The sequence below is a fragment of the Mustela nivalis genome, assembly GCF_964662115.1.
Source record: "Mustela nivalis genome assembly, chromosome: 10".
Lineage (NCBI taxonomy): Eukaryota > Metazoa > Chordata > Mammalia > Carnivora > Mustelidae > Mustela > Mustela nivalis.
In genome coordinates this window covers 75,694,973-75,716,019 of record NC_139029.1, presented here as the reverse complement: position 1 = coordinate 75,716,019, position 21,047 = coordinate 75,694,973, and the positions used below count along the sequence as shown (strand labels likewise).

The following is a 21,047-nucleotide window of genomic DNA, read 5'->3' as shown; positions in this document are numbered from 1 at the left end:
TCTATGTAAGGGAGTGGTTATGAATAATAGCGCACAACAAACCTGCATAAGGAAAGAAGTAAAACCAGTACTAGGATTGATGGACTGTAAGGTCACAGCAAAGTCTAACGATTGTTGGAGTCAAAGCCATTATCTGGAGAAAGCTAGAAAAATATAGGTAGTAGTAAAAGCTTGCCTGAAATTGAGACTAAATAAAAAATTTAAATTATTGGCAATGACAAAGGAATGGCTAAAGTTGATTAGCTATTAAAATCATTAGGAGAGTTCAAGGGACTGAGGTGTCAATTAGAAACAGTGAGAGACTAAAATCTTTGGGGAATAAGGAGTGAACCAGGGATGGTAAATGACTAAGGGTGGTATGGTCTTATGATCATGAAAAACCCTAAGCTGGGGTTTTAGGGAAGAAGGTAGGGGGTAGAGGAGAGGATAGTCTGCAAGTGTCACCCCAAAGGTTAAGAGAAACACTAGTGAGAAGAAACAGGCACTAAATGAGAGCCTACAGCAGAGAGCCCAGGTTCCATCAGAGTAGTGGTTCTCAAATTTTAGTGTGTATTAGAATCACCTGGAAGGAGTATTCGACTAAAAAGACTGCTGAATCCTACACCAGAGTTTCTGATTAAGTAATTCTGAAGTTTGAGAATTTGCATTTCTAAACATTCTCAGAGGATGCTGAGGAAGCTGCTCCAGGGTCCACATTTCCAGAACAACTCAAGTACCAAAAAAAAAGGAGCGGGAAACAAACAGTAAGTTTGGTCATATAGGGAATGTTTCTGATGACTGATCAAGAAACCAAGAAAACACCATGAAAAAGTTTTAGAAGTTGGAGAGTAGTGAGATATGTGGACAAAAAAAGGGTCCTCACAAAACCAGACTTGAGTTGAAGGCAAATAAGTTACATGCCGTATTTCATACATAAAGTTAACAGAAGTAAACTCCATAAGAAGTTCTGAAAAGCCAAAAAACAAAACAAAACAAAAAACACAACACTTGATATAGGAATTAAGCATAATATAAGGAACAAAAGCATTTATAGGAAGGATGAGTTATGTAAACTGATATTTTCTCTGCTAAACTGACTTCAACTAACCTATCAAAAGTCTGTTGACAGAGTGAAGGTTAAAGTGTTAAGCTGGTTAAACAAAACAGTGATAACCATAACACAGCTCTCTATCAGGGCTCCTCCAATGTTACTAGGTAAACCCTAAGTAAGCCGTTATTCTTTAATATAAGAAGATGTCAATAAAACTGAATTTTCTTTTTTCAGATGTAGCCAAAGCTCACTGATTCATCAGTTTTTATTAGTTGTTTAAAAGCAGCTATTGAAAGATTTAATGTGTACTTGACAGAAGTAAATCTTTACTATTTTCATTCTCTCTTCAAAATGCAAAATTTCCCACAGATCTTAAAGTATTACCTAATATTAAAAACCAGAAAACACTGTAATATCTTAAATGAAAAACACAAACACCCTGTAATTCCATCACCTAGAGCTAACCACTATGTACATCCTAAAAAATATATATATATATATTCATATATATGCTAGAATATACAGAGATAGATCTAATCTATGAATGATCTTTTAGAAAAATAACAAAGCAAACTACTTAGTATATGCATACTAATTCCTTGCTTAAAAATATCTACAGGCGAAGAAAGGTGCCTGGGTGGCTCAGTCTATTATCATCTGCCTTCGGGTCAGGTCATGCTCCCAGGATCCTGGGATCAAGCCCCATATAGGGCTTCCTGCTCAGTGGGGAGACTACTTCTCCCTCTGTCTCACCCCCTGGCTTGTGTTCTCTCTCCCTATCTCAAATAAATAAATAAAATCTTTTAAAAAAATTAGCTATACTTGAATGGGTATGATTACCACTTTAATTCTAGCTATATTTCATGAAGGTGTCACCACCATTTTAGCCACAAGAGATGATATTTTTTAAATGGCTGTAGTTTAGATATTTCAAAAAATTATACTGATTATAAAAACAAATGAAGTCAAGGAAACTTTTTCTCTTTCTCTCTATAATACACACTCATTCTGAATTTTTACTTTAGATGGTTTCATAATGGGGCCTGAATCATGTTACACTTCAAGAGTCTAAAACGTTAAAATATATGAAGTGGATACACATGACTTATACATAATTGCAACTGGAGAATGATGAAACAAAAATAATTTACACATTTAAAGACTACATAGTTAAGTAAAAATGTAAACATTCATTGGTATCACATATGCATATAAGAATTGTATAAGTTCCTATAGAAACTTACATCATAATATTGCTATTATTTTGCTCAAATTTAACATTATCCAAACCATAGGTAACATTCTCTTTAAACCAAATTTCAATATAACTTTTGGATACAGGATCAGCAGAGAATTTTATGTAGCCTAATGGTCAAAAAAACCCAAGTATTATTTGTTAGAGGTCCTAAATATTTTAAGGCAGAGAGGCATTTGTTTTAAAAGTTAAAAACTCAACAGGGGCTGTTTTTGGTACACTTTTATATATTTTTCATTTTTAAACAAGAAGGGGCTATCTCTTTTAGTTCTTCACTGCTTACAAAGGGCCTATAATACATAGCAGACAATTATTTATAAAATGAATAACATCTGGGAATTTATTCAATTTTTAGGGATCCAAAATATAATTCCCTGCAAATTATACCATTTAGAAAATGAACATATAGCTATTAAAAATATATGTGAAAACTGTTTAATCATTTTAGAGCAGTCAAAATACAATATAAGATTGGTATCTTGGTGTTTGAAATCAATCATTTACCATATGCATTTTAATCTTTTATATCATCCATTTTAAGTTGATGGTTAGTAAGTTTTAATCAAAGTTGTTTTCAAACATTGTCATAATGTCACTTTGAAGAGTCATATCAATGGTACCAGCCATCTGTAGAAAGAAGGAAGAAAATTCATTATTACTTTAAAAAAACTTATGCCTTTGTTAGAACTATATAAAAATGATTACACAACATTTAGAACAGATTATACAACATGAACACTATTTAACATAATGAGTTTATGTAATTTTCTATTTCTGTTCAAATACTGACTTTTGTTAAACTCTTGTTCATGTGATAAATAAAATTACAAGAACACTAAGAACAAGTTTCACTTCTCCATATAAGAGATAAAACTCTCAGTGTTGACAGAATATTAACAAGGACATGAACTGAGATTATATTGTTTCATTTATCTCTACAACCAACATAGCACTAGACATATAAAATTATTTTCTTAGTGGATCAGTATCTCTAACTATTTTAGGAAATTATAATATGTAACATTAAAATGCAGACTTTCCTGGATTCTGCCACTTACTGTGTAACCTAGAGCAAATTATTTAACCAAGTTTATTTTATATATAGGTATTTATGAAAATCAAACCAAAATGCATGTATAATACTCAGTACAATGGTGTTCATTAAATGCTAAAAAGCCATTGAAAATAAGCTAAAGTAAATAAAAGTCTAAAACAAAGAAAATAGGGGTGCCTGGGTGGTTCAGTTGCTTAAGTCATCTGCCTTTGGCTCGGGTCATGATCTCAGGGTCCTGGGACTGAGTCCCATGTCGGGCACCCTGCTCAGTGAGGTGTCTGCTTCTCCCTTTCTGCCCTTCTTGCTCCCCTGCTCACTCTCTCTTATTCTCTCAGATAAATAAATAAAATCTAAAATAATAAGGCAAAGGAATAAATGTATCTTATATTCTCAAGTCTTCTCTCAAAGGTTCATGTGATGGCATCCAAAATGACACCAACTATTACATTTTTAAAAATGTTTTTTGGGGCACCTGACTGGTGCACAGTTGCTTAAGCATCTGGCTCTTGGTTTAGCCTCAGGTCATGATCTCAGGGTTATGAGACTGAGCCCTGCTTTGAGTTCCATGCTGAATGTGGAGTTGGCTTGGAATTCTCTCTCCATCTCCCTCTCTGCCCACTCCCTCCCCCAATTAAGCAAGTAAATTTTTTAAAAAAATGTTTCTTTCTTGGGGCACCTGGGTGGCTCAGTCAGTTAAGCCTCTGTTTTTGGCTCAGGTCATGATCTCAGGGTCTTAGGATCCAGCCCCATATCAGGCTCTCTGCTGAGCAGAGAGTCTGCCTCTCCCTCTCTGATCTCTCTTGCTCTCACTCTCTTTCAAATAAATAAATAAAATCTTTTTTTAAAAAAATGTTCTTTTGTTTTTTTCATCAGTAAATAGTAACAGCCTAGAGTGTAGGTAAATGTGTGAATCTGCAACTAACTGGTTGACTTCCTGGATGAGAAGTATTCCCATTGGCTATGTGGGAGATGATTTGAAATTATGGCTTATATACCAAAGGGATATTGAAAAGTTACATGTGACTCTTATAAACTATAAACATTGCTTTTAAAATGTCATAGAAACAAAAGGATAAACTATTAAATCATAACCCAGGCTACTTTCCTAATGCCAGCTAATGCCTAGGATGCCTAATGCCTAGGTTGCCATATGTCTGTCCCAGAGTTCCCCAAAGTTCTATTTTAACCCTCCAATATAAGAGTTGGATACACTGTCCTCATCTAAATATCATGTAATATTCCTGTTAAGTATCAGACATACTGCAAAATTATAAAAATATGTAATGAAACTTATTTTTACTTTAAAAGTACTTTATTTCAGACTGTCTTCCATCTTGACTAAAATCTGCAGTGTGAAATAATTACTGATATGGAACAATTATTCTCTACACCAGCTAACCTCTGATACCATGATTTACCTAACTAACACTCTGCAGCTATCATCATAACCTAACATATACACCTCAACCATTCAGATTTAAAATAAAACACTTGGTCAAGGGAACTGGGAATTCATGGTAACTCTACTAGGTTTCAAGTTATGATGTCTTTTTTTGAGTACGTATCTGTAAATTAGCATCAACATAAGAGTTTGGGATGTCAAAAATAATAGTAGGTAGATCCAAGATCTGGTTGTTAGTTATCAAATCTGTCAGATGTGGTGTTAGTTACATTTCGGTGGCTTCCAGGTCTAGACAAGTTCCAGAAAAGTGCTTAGGATATTAGAAATTATACTAGGTTACCTCACTGGATTGTTAGGTAGCAAGTTAAGCTGCTGAGAAATCACATATGGGTACCTAAAGTTCAGCCCTTATGAGAACCAACAGGAAAAATTCATAAGTCATTAGAGAAAACAGTCCTAGCTAAGTACTAATGAAAAATTATGTGCTCCTTAAAAAAACACAAAAAAGGTTAATGTTTAAATTACTTAAACCTTTAATTAATTTAAATTAAATAAAATTTAAAATTTAGTTTTTAAGTGGGATTGGCCACATTTCAAGTGCTCAAGAGCCATATGTGGCTAGCTGCTATTATATTTGATTTCACAGATAAAGAATATTTCATAGTAGAAAGTTCTGTAAGAACACATTGTTGTAAACACCACATGTTACAACACTGCCAAATACAGTTTATTTCTACCTCAGTATTATAAAATAAGAAGCTGACAAAACTTTTGTACATTATTCCTTAGTAAATTCATTTGTATGATAATCAATATACAGCCAAAGTCAATGGCTTTTTTCTTTTCAAACTACGTTCCTGGATGTCCTATGAATACCTGCATCTTTCCCAGAATCACAAAAATATCCAGCACCCAGCAAGTTAAAACTCAACATCGGGCATCAATGATTACCATATAAAGAAGCAGAAAAACATTTCTATAAAGAGACCAATCAATCAACTGAAACCAACCTGGAGCTGACACTCAGAATTATCAGAGAAGCCCACTGAAATAGGTTATGATAATTTTATTTTGTCTGTTCAAAAGCTTAATAAAAATACAAGAAATATTTTTAAAAGACTCAAATTCAACTTTTAGAGATGACAGTTACAAGGTCTTAGATGAAAAATACACTGGATAGAATTAACAGCAGATAGACATTCAAGATTAGTGAACTGAAGCAAAATGAAATGCAGAAAAATTGTTTTATTGTTTTATTTAGTTATCTGAGAGAGAAAGCAAGCACGAGTGAGAAGAGGGAGGGAGAGAAGGAGAGAGAAAATCCCAAGCAGACTCCTTGCCCATTGCAGAGCCCAATACAGGGCTTAATCCTACAACCCATTAGATCATGACCTGAGCCGAAATCATGAGCTGGACACCAAACCGACCGAGTCACCCAGGCACCCCGAAGGAAAAGAAAAAAACTGTTTTAAATTTAAAGAGCATTGGGGTGCCTGGGTGGCTCAGTGGGTTAAGCCGCTGCCTTTGGCTCAGGCCATGATCTCAGGGTCCTGGGATCGAGTCCCGCATCGGGCTCTCTGCGCAGCAGGGAGCCTGCTTCCCTCTCTCTCTCTCTCTGCCTGCCTCTCCATCTACTTGTGATTTCTCTCTGTCAAATAAATAAATAAAATCTTAAAAAAAAAAAAAATTAAAGAGCATGAATGTGGGACAACTTCAAGAGACCTAGTAAGTGCTCAAAGGAGGAAAAGAGGAAAAAGAAAAAATATGAAGAAAGAATGGCCAAAAATTTCCAAGTTTGATGGACACTATAAACACACATTTCTAATAAGCCCAACAAAGTATAAAAGCAATAGAAAAAAAACCCAGTGATGAATAAAACTGTTAAAAGCAGCCAGAGGAAAGGCATGTTATACAATGATACCAAATTTCTCACTGAAAACAGCAAGCAAGAAGCTAGTGAAGGAACATCTGTAAAGTACTGAAAGAAAAAAACATTAACAATCTAGAATTATATATCCAGCAAAAAATATTTTAAAAAATAAAGGCAAGTTTAAAACACAAAAGCCTGCACACGTGTGTTTATAGCAGTTCACTGTAATTGCTATAAGGTATAAGCAACCAGATGTCTATCAATAGGTGAATGGATAAACGGTCATACAGCCACATACTGGGAGTATTTATTCAGCCAAGCTTCATTCTTCTATACATAGCTGTCCAATTTTCCCAGAACCATTTATTGAAGACACTGTCTTTTTACCACTCTATATTTTTTCCTGCTTTGTCAAAGATTATTTGACCCTATATAGAATTGTGGGTCCATTTCTGGACTCTCTACTCTATTCCACTGGTCTATGTTTTTGTGCCAGTACCATGCTGTCTTGGTGATCACAGCTTTGTAGTAAAGTTTGAAATCAGGAAACGTGATGCCCCCAGTTTTTTTTCTTTTTTAACATTTCCTTAGCATGAACATGAACAGACACTTCTCCAAAGAAGACATACAAATGGCTAACAGACACATGAAAAAATGTTCATCATCACTAGCCATCAGGGAGATTCAAATCAAAACCACCTTACACCAGTTAGAATGGCCAAAATCAACAAGAGAGTTAACAAGTGTTGGAGAGGATGTGGAGACAGGGGAACCCTCTTACACTATTGCTGGGAATGCAAGTTGGTGCAGCCACTTTGGAAAACAGTGTGGAGATTCCTTAAGAAATTAAAAATAGAACTACCCTATGACCCTGCAATTGCACTACTGGGTATTTACCCCAAAGATACAGATGTAGTGAGAAGAAGGGCCATCTGTACCCCAATGTTCATAGCAGTAATGGCCACAGTCGCCAAACTGTGGAAACAGCCAAGATGCCCTTCAACAGATGAGTGGATGAAGAAGATGTGGATACTATGGAGTATTATGCCTCCATCAGAAAGGATGAATACCCAACTTCTGTATAAACAGAAAGAGATTATACTGACTGTATAAGTAAGTCAAGCAGAAAAGGTCAATTATCCTATGATTTCATTTACTTGTAGAGCATAAGGAATAACATAAAGGACACTGGGAGAAGGAGAGGAGACGTGAGTTAGGGGAAATCGGAGGGGGAGACAAACCATGAGGAACTGTGGACTCTGAGAAATAAACTGAAGGTTTTGGAGGGGAGGGGAATGGGTGGTTGGGTGAGCTTGGTGCTGGGTATTAAGGAGGGCATGTATTGCATGGAACACTAGGTGTGATGCACAAACAATGAATCTTGGAACACTGAAAAAATAAAGTTAAAAAAAAGATAATTTGACTACTTAAACATTAGCATATAATCTGGGAGAGGAGAAATGGAAGTACACATCGCTGTAAGGTTATTCTACCAAATGCGAAGTGGTATAACATTATTCACAGGAACACTGTGTTAAGCTAAAGTACATACTAAAAACTCTAGAGCAACCATCAAATAACAGAGTGTTGCTGATAATAAGCCAAGGAAGCAAATAACACAGAACCATAAAAACATGATTAGAAGAATGTAGGGGCAAAAAGAGCTAACAAGAACAGACAAACAAAAGAAATAAAAAGACGTTGCACTCAAACTTAACCTTATCAATAACCATATTGAATGTGGTCTATCTAAACACTTGTATAAAAGGCAGAGGTTGGATTAAAAAAAAAAAAGCAAGACCTCACTACATGTTACCTACATGAAATTCACTTTTTTTTTAAAGATTTTATTTATTCATTTGACAGATGGAGATCACAAGTAGGCAGAGAGGCAGGCAGAGAGAGAGGAGGATGTAGGCTCCCTGCTGAGCAGAGAGCCCCATGTGGGGCTCTATCCTAGAACCCTGGGATCATGACCTAAGCCGAAGGCAGAGGCTTTAACCCACGGAGCCACCCAGGCACCCCTGAAATTCACTTTAAATATTAAAATACAGGGGTGCCTGGGTGGCTCCGTGGGTTAAGCCTCTAACTTCGGCTCAGGTCATGATCTCGGGATCCTGGGATGGAACCTGCATCAGGCGCTCTGCTCAGCGCGGAGCCTGCTTCTCCCTCTCCCTGCCTGCCTCTCTGCCTACTTGTGATCTCTCTCTCATTCTCTCTCTCTGTCAAATAAATAAATAAATAAATAAATCTTTAAAAATATATACATATTAAAACACAAGTTAAAAGTAAAAGGACAAAAATATTTTTTTATACCATACCAACATAAGTCATACAAAAGGTGAAGTGGATATGTTTCCAAGTAAATTTCTGAGTAAATAGTATCATCAAGAATCAAGATTACTTTGTAATGGAAAGGGGATTAATTAATCAAGAGGACATAAAAATCCTAAATGTTCAGGTGTCTAACAACACAGCTTCAAAATACATGAAATAAAACAGAGTTACAAAGATAAAAAGACAATTCTATAACTATTTAATCATAGATGGCAATGCCCCTTTCAGTACTTGATAGAATAAGCCGGCAGAACATCAGCAAGAATATAGACAGGAGTCTTGAACAACACTATCAACCAACTTAGCCTGTTTAATACTTTACTCAACAGCAGAATTCACATTCTCCTCATGTGTACAGAGAATATTCACCAAGGTAGACCATAATGTGGACCGTTAAAAAAGTCTTAATGAATTTAAGATGTTATACATTCTTGGATTACAGTGGAATTGAAATCACTAACAAAAATTACTAGCCAGAAAATTCCCAAATATTTGGAAACTATATACTTCTAAATATCCATGGATGAAAGAAGGAATTAATTCTAGTTTTTAAACATTATTTTCTGTGTATTAAGACTCTTAAACATGTCGGGTTTTTTTTTTCCCTCTCCAATTTTATTAAGGTATAACGGACTTAGGGGCACCTGGGTAGCTCAGTTGGTTTAAGTGTCTGCCTTCAGCTCAGGTCATGATCCCAGGGTCCTGGGATCAAACCCCACATTGGGCTCCCTGCTCAGCTGTAAGCATACTTCTTTCTCTGCCCCTCTCCCCAACTCATGCTCTTTCTGTCTGTCTGAACTAACTAAATAAAATTTTATAAAGAAGAGAGAGATATAACGGACTTACAATGCAAGTCAACTTCTTCATCTAGTGTTCAACTAGAACACTGACCTTGGGATATATGGTGTAACTTTTGGCCACAATTTACCAATAGTTTACGGATTTTTCAAGAATTAATAACAGTAAGTGACAAACCACTCTATCTCTATGCCAGGAATGTTCCTATGTGCTTACTACTACATGTAAATTCATTCTGTCTTCACAACAGGTATTATTCCCACTTTACAGACAAGGAAACTGAGGCACAGAGAGGTTAAATAAATTGCCAAAACCCACAAGTCTAGGAAATGGCAGAACTAGTAATTGGACCTACATAGTCTAGTAACTCCATGACCATACTCTATGATTACACTCTCTGACTATGAAATTTTTATTTTAGGTTCTGATTTTAGAACTTGATCCTCACTAAAGATGTAAATTCACGGTCTATGAAAACCACTCTGAATTTGTCTTTGAACCTGTAGAAGATACTGCTCTGTTAAATCGTTCCTTAGTTAGATTTAGGAAACTAATATTTACTTACTGCTTCTCTCCTCCTCCGCTCTTGCTCTTTTTCCCTTGCTAAATTACGGTCTTTGAGGAGCCAGAGTTTGTATTTATCTTGAGCTTCTGAAGACTGCTGATGTTCCTTCTGTTCTTCTCCAAGGTACTGGTTTTGTGTCTTATTTGAAAAAGATTCTTGAGTGAAGCCAAGGTCCCTTAAAGAAAAAGTATAGCTCAAAGTAGGTTTCAAGCTCCTTAAAAGTTTTCATTACAAAAGATATATTAATTAAATTATAAATATAAAGCAGTGTTTTAGATCCCCTTTTCATATGTTATGATGTCATTTTAAAGTTTGACTTTTGATGTCAAATTGTGCAAAGGCAATCTACATTAGCAAAGAGAAAGTTATGAAAACTAACCAAGGTATACTACTATGTTCTTTCACACAGAATGGAAATAAGATATTTCTGGAAAATAGTATCATTATGATTTAGCTATATTAGTATCTTGTTATAAATAGCTTAATCACTTGAATTTCTCTCCTCCTCAAAGTAGATACTACTTGTCAGTTAAAAAAATCAATAAAATTGTACTTTCTGCAATTATAATTTGTTTAGTGTTCTACTAAATAGATAAATCATGATCACTTGACAAAAAAGAAATATATTTAAAATTACATGTCTACCGTAAGGGATGGAGACTGCTACACATAGTCAATGCAAGCAGACATGAACGAATATTTGAATAAATAAAAGGAAATAAATGAAAAAAAAAAGACTATCTCCCAGCCTCCTTTAATACAGTAAATTACAGACCTCTGATTTTCTTGAAATATTTTTGTTTCCTTGGTATTCTGTTCCAGATGTTTCCGTATTAGTTCCTGTGTTCGAGCTTTTACTTCTTTTTCTATTGCTGCTTTTCTAAACTGGTTAAAGAGCTCGTCTGAGGATTTCAGTACACCGGATGTTTTGACTGGTTTGCCTAAACTTTTCCAAGAGTCTGCATTCTTGATCTTTATATCCTAAAACAAATATCTGATTTAGTTTGCGTCTTTAGATGTCAACCACATTATGGAAGGAAAACAGTATTCTTTGATATAGTAATAGATCAAATTAAGATTCCAAAGGCCTTCATGTAATTTTATCAAATTATGAAAAATACTGGAAATGTATCAGATAAGCTGAACTCATTCATCTAAGACCAAATTAAAATAGCATGCTTACCAATTATTTCAATTTAATGTACATACACAGTTGACTATTGAACAACATGTGGATTTGCAGTTGCTGACACTTACACAGTCAAAAGTCCATGTATAACTTCTGACTTCCTGAAAAAACTACTAATAGCTGCCTGTTGACTGGAGGGCTTAACCAATAACATCAGCAGTCAATTAACACATCTTTTCTATACTGTAAGTATTTATATACTGTATTCTTACAATAAATTAGGCTAGAGTAAAGAAAACGTTACTGAGAAAATTGTAGTGAAGAGAAAATACATTTACAGTACTGTACTGTATTGGAAAAGCTAGCTTATGATAAGTGGACCCAACAGTTTAAATGAGAATCTACAAGGAATATAAAACTAAGTAAACACTAAGTCAGTCATGTAAAAAAAAGATATTTATGGTCCCATACAAAAAATAAACCAAATATACAAATTATTAATAAGATGCAAAGAAAGATGATGCCATAAGAGTGGCATGGGAATGCCATTTGCTGGGAATCCTCTGACATACTTTCTTCTTTCCTTTCTTAAAAAATTAACTGACCGTGACCACTGTTCTTAAATGAGTTCTATCATGATCTAGATCCATGCAACCCAAGAGAAGTGTAGTTTAAAATTTTCCAGACAGAATAGGGGTGCCTGGGTGGCTTGGTTGGTTGAGTGTCCGGCTCTTGATTTCAGCTCAGGTCATGACCTCAGGGTTGTGGGATTGAGTCCTGAGCTGGGCTCCAACTCAGCAGGGAGTCTGCTTGAGGGAGTCTCTCTCCCTGGGCCCCATACCCCCTGCTCATGTGCACACTGCTCTCTCTCTCTCAAGTAAATAGATAAATCTAAAAAATAAAATAAAATTAACAAAAAATAAAATTTTCCAGTACAGGGATTATATCTGGAAGGCAGAGTAGGAGAATCCTAAACTCCTTGGATAAAAACCCTGCCCCTTGGATACAAATATCACACATATCGATGTAAATAACCCAGAAAATGACCCAAGACAGGCAGAACAGAATCTACACAGCTAAATATAGAGAAGAGGCAGGGTAGGAAGGGCAAGAGGTGGTGGGAAGCTAAAGAGACCCACTGCACTTTCTGTGGGACTGTCTATGGGAGGGAGGGATACTGAGCATGGGCATGAGAATGAAACAGACCCGACGCACCAGGAAGATGAACCACCATAATATTTGGCTTTCGAGCCAGAGAAGCAGAATCTCCTAAGTTCTTACAATCAGCAGGTCTTTAACACTTGGAACTTTAAAACTCAGAGGGCTCTGTCAGAGAACTGGGAGGGTAGTCTAAGTCCTTACAGAGAGCACAACAAACAGCACTGTGGAGGTCAGCAATAGATACAACAATATGAAAACCTCTGGGGTGTGTGCATATATATATATAAAAGAGGGAGATTTGTTTACTTATCTCAGAGTGTACAGTGGACCTGAGTTATAGGGGCAGAAATCAATGACAGACTTCTCCAGGAACAAGGGAGTTGGTTGGTACCATTTCCCTCCCCTTACCCCCAGCTTAGACACCTGGAACCAGCATGATCACAACACTCTCCACATAACCTGCTAACACCACTTGCTCTGCCTCCATGCTTCTGCAAACCTGGACCCTAAAACCCAGCTTGCCTTGATCCCAGCCCAGTGAACTGAGGTGGCTCTTGCTGGCACCATGCCCTACCCTGCATTCTCCTGTGTACCTACACCCTCCAATATGCCCTTAAGACCATCTAAAGTGGGCGCCTGGGTGGCTCAGTGGGTTAAGCCGCTGCCTTCGGCTCAGGTCATGATCTCAGGGTCCTGGGATCGAGTCCCGCATAGGGCTCTCTGCTCAGCAGGGAGCCTGCTTCCCTTCCTCTCTCTCTACCTGCCTCTCCGTCTACTTGTGATTTCTCTCTGTCAAATAAATAAATAAAATCTTAAAAAAAAAAAAAAAAAAAGACCATCTAAAGTGATGCCACAAGCCCGGCAGTGTGCAAGCAGCCCTGACAGAGACTAGTACCACTCCAAAGTGACCACTATTCTGGGGAGAGGGGAAGATAAACATATACAGCAGTCCAACTGCAGCCCCAGCCATGGGCTGGGGCCAGACATCTAGGCTAGCTGCAGGACCCAATCACTGATTAAAGCTTGTCAGGACAAAACACAGGGAAAGCACTACACTCAGCAGTTCTCTGCTACTGCCTCTGTGGCAAATGCCTGGTCTGACTCAACTTAAACCCAAAGCAACTGAAGACTGGCTCACTAACAAAACTGGAACCAAATCTTGCCTACAACAGGAAATGAGCCATTGCACCTAAGTAGGCTGAAGGCAAAAGTGGCTTAGTGACAACAGTAGGGCACACATGACATACACAGAAGACATGCCTGAAGTGCCAGGTTCTGTTAAACAGGAAACACTGCACTGCAGGAAGGGTACTACATGACCTCTTTTTCAAAAGCCCATTACTTTCAAGTGTAGATGTAGGTGACTTTTGTAACACAAAGAAACAGACAGAGAATTAAACAAAATGAGAAGAGGAATACGTCCCAAATGAAAGAACAGGACAAACTCATAGCCAGAGACCTAAAATGAAACAGGTAAGTAGTATGTCTAGAAGAGAATTTAAGTGTTGGTCATAAAGATACTCACTGGATTTCAGACAAGAGTGAAAGACCTCAGTGAAACCATTAAAAAAAAAGAGAGATGGAAAACACATACACACACAGGAACACACCAGAGGACAGGAACTCAGTAAGTGAAATTAAAAATCACCAGATGGAATAAATAGTAGGCTAGGGGAAGCACAAGAACAGATGAGCAAACTGGAGGGTACAGTAATGGAAAACAATCAAGCTGAAAAGGAGAGAAATTAGTAATAATAGTAGTGGTAGTAGTAATTATAATAAAAGATGAAACAAGACTTAAGGAACTCAGCAACACCATCAAGCATAATAATATTCACATTATAGGAATCCCAGAAAGAAGAGAGACAGAAAAGGGGAGAGAAAATTTATTTGAAGAAATAATAACTGTAAACTTCCCAAATCTGGGAAAGGAAACAGAAATCCAGATCCAGGAGGCACAGAGAAGCCCCAGCAAAATCAATCCAAGAAGGTCCACCCCAAGACACATAGTAATTATTTTATTTTTGAGAAGATTTTATTTATTAATTATTTATTTTTTCATCAGAGACAGAGAGAGAGAGGTGTGTGACAGAGTGAGAGAGGGAACACAAGCGGGGGAGTGGGAGAGGGAGAAGCAGGCTTCCCGTGGAGCAGGGAGCCTGATGCCAGGCTTGATCCCAGGACCCTGGGATCATGACCTGAGCTGAATGCAGATGCTTAGCTACTGAGCCATTCAGGCACTCCGACACATAGTCATTAAAATTGCCAACTATAGTTTTAAAAGCTTCAGAAGAAAAGAAAACATTTAAGGGAAAGCCCCATAAGGTTATCAGCTAATTTTTCAGCAGAAACTGTACAGTCAAGAAAAAAGAGGCATGATACATTCAACATGCTGAAGAAAAAAAAGAATCTGTAATCAAGAATACTCTAGCAAGAAAGCCTATCATTCAGAAAAGGAGAAAGAGTTTCCCAAAGTTAAAAGAATTCATTACCACTAAACCAGCCCTGTGAGAAATATTAAAGAGGACTCTTTGAGTGGAAGAAAGACCGTAATTAGGAGTAAGAAAAATAGGAAACAAAAAAGCAGTAAAATTAAGTATAGTCACAAAAATTAGTCAAGGGATTCACAAAATAAAAGAATGTAAGGTATGATACCACATACCTAAAACTTAATGGGGGTAGGGTGTACAGTAGCAAGGAATAGGTCCAACCTAAAGGACCATCAAGTTAATACAGACTGCTATATGCATAAGATGTTACATACAAACCTAATAGTAACCAAAAACTAAAAACCCCAGTAATAGATACGCAAAAAAAAAAAAAAAAAAAAAAAAAAAGAGAGAGAGAGAGAGAAGCGAAGAGAATCCAAGCCTATCACTAAATAAAGCAAAAAACTGTATGAGAAGAGAACAGGAAAAAAATCAGGAACAGGGAAGAATAAGAAATCAGCAACAGGGAAGACCTACAAAAATAACCATAATCAACCAACAAAATGGCAGTAAGTCCATACCTACCAATAATTACTTTGAACGAGAATGGACTAAACACTCCAATCAAAAGACAAACGGTGATGGAATGGATAAAGGAGCAAGGCTCACCAATATGCTGTCTCTGAGAGACTCATTTCATACTAACGACACATGCAGATTCCAAGTGAATGGATGGAAAAACATTTACCATGTGAATGGAAGAGAAAGGAAAACCACGAGAGCAACACTTGTATTGGACAAAACAGACTTTATTCTTTTTATTTTTTTTTAATTTAGTGTGGTATATTTATTTCAATAGATTCCTATACAGAAGTGGTTCCCAAAATGTTATCCATGGATCTTTGAAGGTCCTCAGATATTTGTAGGGAGTCCACAAGATCAAAACACTTTCCATAATAATACTGAAACATTATTCACACCGTTTTCCCTGTGTTGACATTTGCCCTCACGGTACAAAAGTAATGGTTGGTAAAACTGTTGGTCGGGGACACCTGGGTGGCTCAGTGGGTTAAAGCCTCTGCTTTAGGCTCAAGTCATAATCTCAGGGTCCTGGGACCAAGCCCCGCATTGGGCTCTCTGCTCTGTGGGGAGCCTGCTTCCTCCTCTCTCTCTCTCTGCCTGCCTCTCTGCCTACTTGTGATCTCTGTCAAATAAATAAATAAAAACTAAAAAAAAAAAAAAAAAAAAAAAAACCTGTTGGTCATGAAAACATAGCAATTAGTGACCTCAAATTATAGTCATTAATCACTGTGTTCTTTACTACCACACATTTTCATTGTGAAAAAAATCCATTGTACTAAAGAATATACCTGTTAAAGCTACAATTATTTCATTAAATGTCTACCCTGTAATGCCCCCTTTTTTTAGTTTTTAATTTTTTTAATTAACATACAATGAATTCTTTGTTTCAGGGGTACAGGTCTGTGATTCATAAGTCCTTTATAATGCATAGCACTCACCAACAGATACTGCTCCCTCAACATACATCATTCAGCTACCCCCAACCCTACACCCTCCCACTCCAGTAGCCCTCAGTTTGTTTCCTGAGACGAAGCATCCTTACAGGTTTGTCTCCTTCTCTGGTTTCGTCTTATTTTATTTTTTCCTCTTTTCTCCTCTCTTCCCCTATGCTCCTCTCTCTTGTTTCTCAAATTTCAAACATCAGTTATATCCTATGATAACAGTCTTTCTCTGATTGAATTATTTTGCTTAGTTAGCATAATACCCTCTAATTCCAACCGTGTTGTTGCAAATGGTAAGATTTCAATTTTTTTTATTATTATTATTTTTTTTAAAGATTTTATTTATTTATTTGACAGAGAGAAATCACAAGTAGATGGAGAGGCAGGCAGAGAGAGAGAGGGAAGCAGGCTCCCTGCTGAGCAGACAGCCCGACGCGGGGCTCGATCCCAGGACCCTGAGATCATGACCTGAGCCGAAGGCAGCGGCTTAACCCACTGAGCCACCCAGGCGCCCAAGATTTCAATTTTTGATGGCTATATAATATTCGTGTGTGTGTGTGTGTTTACGACATCTTCTTCATCTATTTATCTGTTGATGGATCTATGTTCTGTCCATAGTTTGGCTATTGTGGACATTGCTGCTATAAACATTCGAGGGCATGTGCCCCTTTGGATCACTACATTTGTATTTTTAGGGTAAATACCCCATAGAGTGATTGCTGGGTTGTAAGGTAGTTCTATTTTCAAAGTTTGAGGAACCTCCATACTGTTTTCCTGAGTGACTGCACCAGCTTGCATTCCCACCAGCATGTAGGAATGTTCCCCTTTCTCTGCATCCTTGCCAACATCTGTCATTTCCTGACTGGTTAATTTTAGCCATTCTGACTGGTGTGAGATGGTATCTCGCTGTGGCTTTGATTTATATTTCCCTGATGCCAAGTGATGTTGAGCACTTTTTTATGTGTCTGTTGGCCATCTGGATGTCTTCTTTGCAGAAATGTCTGTTCATGTCCTCTGCCCATTTCTTGATTGGATTATTTGTTCTTTGGGTGTTGAGTTTGATTAGTTCTTCACAGATTTTTGATACTAGCCCTTTATTTGATATGTCATTTGCAGGTATCTTTTCCCATTCTGTCAGTTGTCTTTTGGTTTTGTTGACTGTTTCCTTTGCAGTACAGAAGCTTTTGATCTTGATGAAATCCCAATAGTTCATTTTAGTTTTTGCTTCCCTTGCCTTTGGAGATGTATTTAGCAAGAAATTGCTATAGCTTAAGTCCAAGAGGTTGCTGCCTGTGTTTTCCTCTAGGATTTGGATTCCTGTCTCACACTGAGGTCTTTCATCCATTTTGAGTCTGCTTTTGTGTATGGTGTCAGGAAATGGTCCAGCTTCATTCTTCTGCATGTGGCTGTCTAATTTTCCCAACACCATTTGTTGAAGAGATGGTCTTTTTTCCATTGGATATTCTTTCCTGCTTTGTCGAAGATTAGTTGACTATGTAGTTGAGGGTCCTTTTCTGAATTCTCTATTCTGTTCCACTGATGAATGTGTCTGTTTGGGGCCAGTACCATACTGTCTTAATGATTACAGCCTTGTAATAGAGCTTGAAGTCTAGAATTGTGATGCCTCCAGCTTTCTTTCTTTTTTTTTTTTTTTTCCAATGTTCCTTTAGCTATTCAGGGTCTTTTCTGGTTCCATACAAATTTTAGGATTATTTGCCCCAGTTCTATGAAGAAAGCTAACGGTATTTTGACAGGGATCATTTTGAGTGAATAGATTGCTCTAGGTAGCATAGACATTTTTTGTGTATGTGATTTTTAAAATCTTTTTTTTTTTAAAGATTCATCCATTTACTTGACAGGCAGAGATCACAAGTAGGCAGAGAGGCAGCCAGAGCGGGGGAGGTGGGAAGCAGGCTCCCTGCTGAGCAGAAAGCCGGATACGGGGCCCAATCCCAGGACCCTGGGATCATGACCCAAGCCGAAGGCAGAGGCCCCACCCCACTGAGCCACCCAGGTGCCCCTTAAAATCTTTTTTATTATAATCTTGTTTTATGTTCATTTAGCCAACGTATTATTCATCATTAGTACTATATTGAACAGCAGTGGTGATAGTGGAGATACCTGCCATGTTCTTGACCTTAGGGGAAAAGCTGTCAGTTTTTCCTCAGTGACAATGATATTTGCTGGAAGTTTTTCATAGATGGCTTTTATCATATTAAGGTATGTACCCTCTATCCTTACAATGTGAAGAGTTTTAATCAAGAAAGGATGTGTTGTACTTTGTCAAATGTTTTTTCTCCATCTCCTGAGACTATCATATAGCTCTTATCCTTTCTTTTATCAAGTAGTATTATCACATTGATTGATTTGCAGTTATTGAACCAACCTTGCAGCCCAGGAATAAATCCCACTTGGTCATGGTGAATAATCCTTTCAATGTGCTGTTGGATCCTACTGGCTAGTATTTTGCTAAGAATTTTGGCATCCATGTTCATCAGGGATATTGGTCTGTAATTTTCCTTTCTGGTGAGGTCTTTGTCTGATTTTGGAATCAAGATAATGCTGGCCTCAGAGAATGAGTCTGGAAGCTTCCCTTCCATTTTGGTTTTTTGGAACAGTTTCATAAGAATATGCATTAATTCTTCTTTAAGTATTGGAAGAGGGGTGCCTGGGTGGCTCAGTCATTGAGCATCTGCCTTCAGGTTGGGTCATGATCCCAGGGTTCCGGGATTAGCCCCATGTCAAGCTCCCAACTCCGTGGGAACTCTGCTTCTCCCTCACCCATTTCTCCTATTTGTGTTCCCTCTCTCAATGTCTCTCTCACTCTCTGTCAAATAAATAAATAAATAAAATCTTAAAAACAAACAAACATGTTTTTAAGATTTTACTTATTTATTTGACAGACAGAGATCACAAGTAGGCAGAGAGGCAGGCAGAGAGAGAGGAGGAAGCAGGATCCCTGCTGAGCAGAGATCCTGATGCGGGGCTCAATCCCAGGATCCTGGGATCATGAACTGAGCTGAAGGGAGAGGCTTTAACACACTAAGCCACCCAGGCACCCCACAAACACGATTTTAAATGTTTGGTAGATTTCCCCTGGGAAGCCATCTGGCCCTGGGCTCTTGTTTGTTGGGAGATTTTTTGATTACTGCTTCAATTTCCTTCCTGGTTATGGGTGGATAAAACAGACCTTAAAACAAAGACTGAAACAAGAGACATAACAAGAAGATCTAACAGTTGTACCTATCTATGCATCCAAGATAGGAGCACCCAAATACATAAAGCAGCTAATAACACAAAGGAAGTAATTAATAGCAATATAATATAGTAGAGGACTTCAACACCTGACTTACATTGATGATATATTATCAAGATGGAAAATCAAGAGGAAATAGTGGCTTTGAATGACACACGGGATCAGATGGAACCAAAAGATACAGTCAGAACATGCTATCCTAAACCAGCAGAATACATATTCTTTTCAAGTGGAAATACAGCACTCTCCAGTATGGAGAGTGGATCACATGTTAGGCCACAGAATAAATCTTGACAAATTCAAAAAGATCAAAGTCATGTCACATCTTTCCCAACCACAACATTATGAAATTAGCAGTCAACCACAAGAATAAATCTAGAAAGAACACAAATATATGGAGGTTAAATATCATGCTACTGAACAATGAATTTTTCATCCAAGAGATCAAAGAGGAAACCAAAACATGTGTAGGGACAAATGAAAATAAAAACACAATGGTCCAAAATCTTTGGGATGCCAAGAGGGAAGTTTTTAACAATACTGGCCTACTTCAAGATGCACAAGAAATCTCAAACTGACAACCTAAACTTACACCTAAGGAAGCTAGAATGATAACTACAAACAAAGCCTAAAGTCAGCAGAAGGAAGGAAATGATAAAGATTGAAGCAGAAATAAGTGAGATAGCAACTTTTCCCCTAAGATCGGGAAAAAGACAAGGATGCCCCTTCTCATTATTTTTATTCAACATAGTTGGAAAGTCCAACTAAAAAAAAGTTTTAACAACCAGACAAGAGAGGGTGTGTGGGTGGCTCAGTTGGTTAAGCAACTGCCTTCAGCTCAGGTCATGATCCTGGAGACCCAGGATCAAGTCCTGCATCGGGCTCCCTGCTCAGAGAGAAGTCTACTTCACCCTTTAACTCTCCCCATTCTCATGATATCTCTCTCTCATTTTCTCTTTCAAATAAATAAAAAAAAAAAAAAACAAGACAAAAAGAAATAAAAGGCACTGCCATTGGTAAGGAAGTAAAACTTTCACTATTTGCAGATGACATGATACTATATTTAGAAAACCCTAAGTACTTCACCAAAAAAACTACTAGAACTGATAAATGAATTCAGTAAAGCACAGGGTACAATAAAATCAGTATACCAAAAAAAAAAAAAATCAATATACAGAATTCCATCACATTTCTATACACTAATACTGCAGTAGCAGAAAGAGAAACTAAGAAAACAA

General features: G+C 37.3%; 1 protein-coding gene across 3 annotated transcripts in view; it reads right to left on the bottom strand.

The window, feature by feature from the left end:
- Positions 1-2,697: 2,697 nt before the first annotated feature.
- Positions 2,698-21,047, bottom strand: part of BRDT (bromodomain testis associated) — a 77,528-nt gene continuing 59,178 nt past the window's right edge. For all 3 annotated transcript variants that reach the window (XM_082688674.1, XM_082688676.1, XM_082688675.1), the window contains exons 17-19: positions 11,087-11,292; positions 10,312-10,486; positions 2,698-2,912 (exon numbers count right to left, since the gene is read on the bottom strand). In XM_082688674.1, the coding sequence (XP_082544800.1) occupies positions 2,844-2,912; positions 10,312-10,486; positions 11,087-11,292 (450 nt within the window). In that variant the 3' untranslated portion in view covers positions 2,698-2,843. The remainder of the gene's footprint in view (positions 2,913-10,311; positions 10,487-11,086; positions 11,293-21,047) is intronic.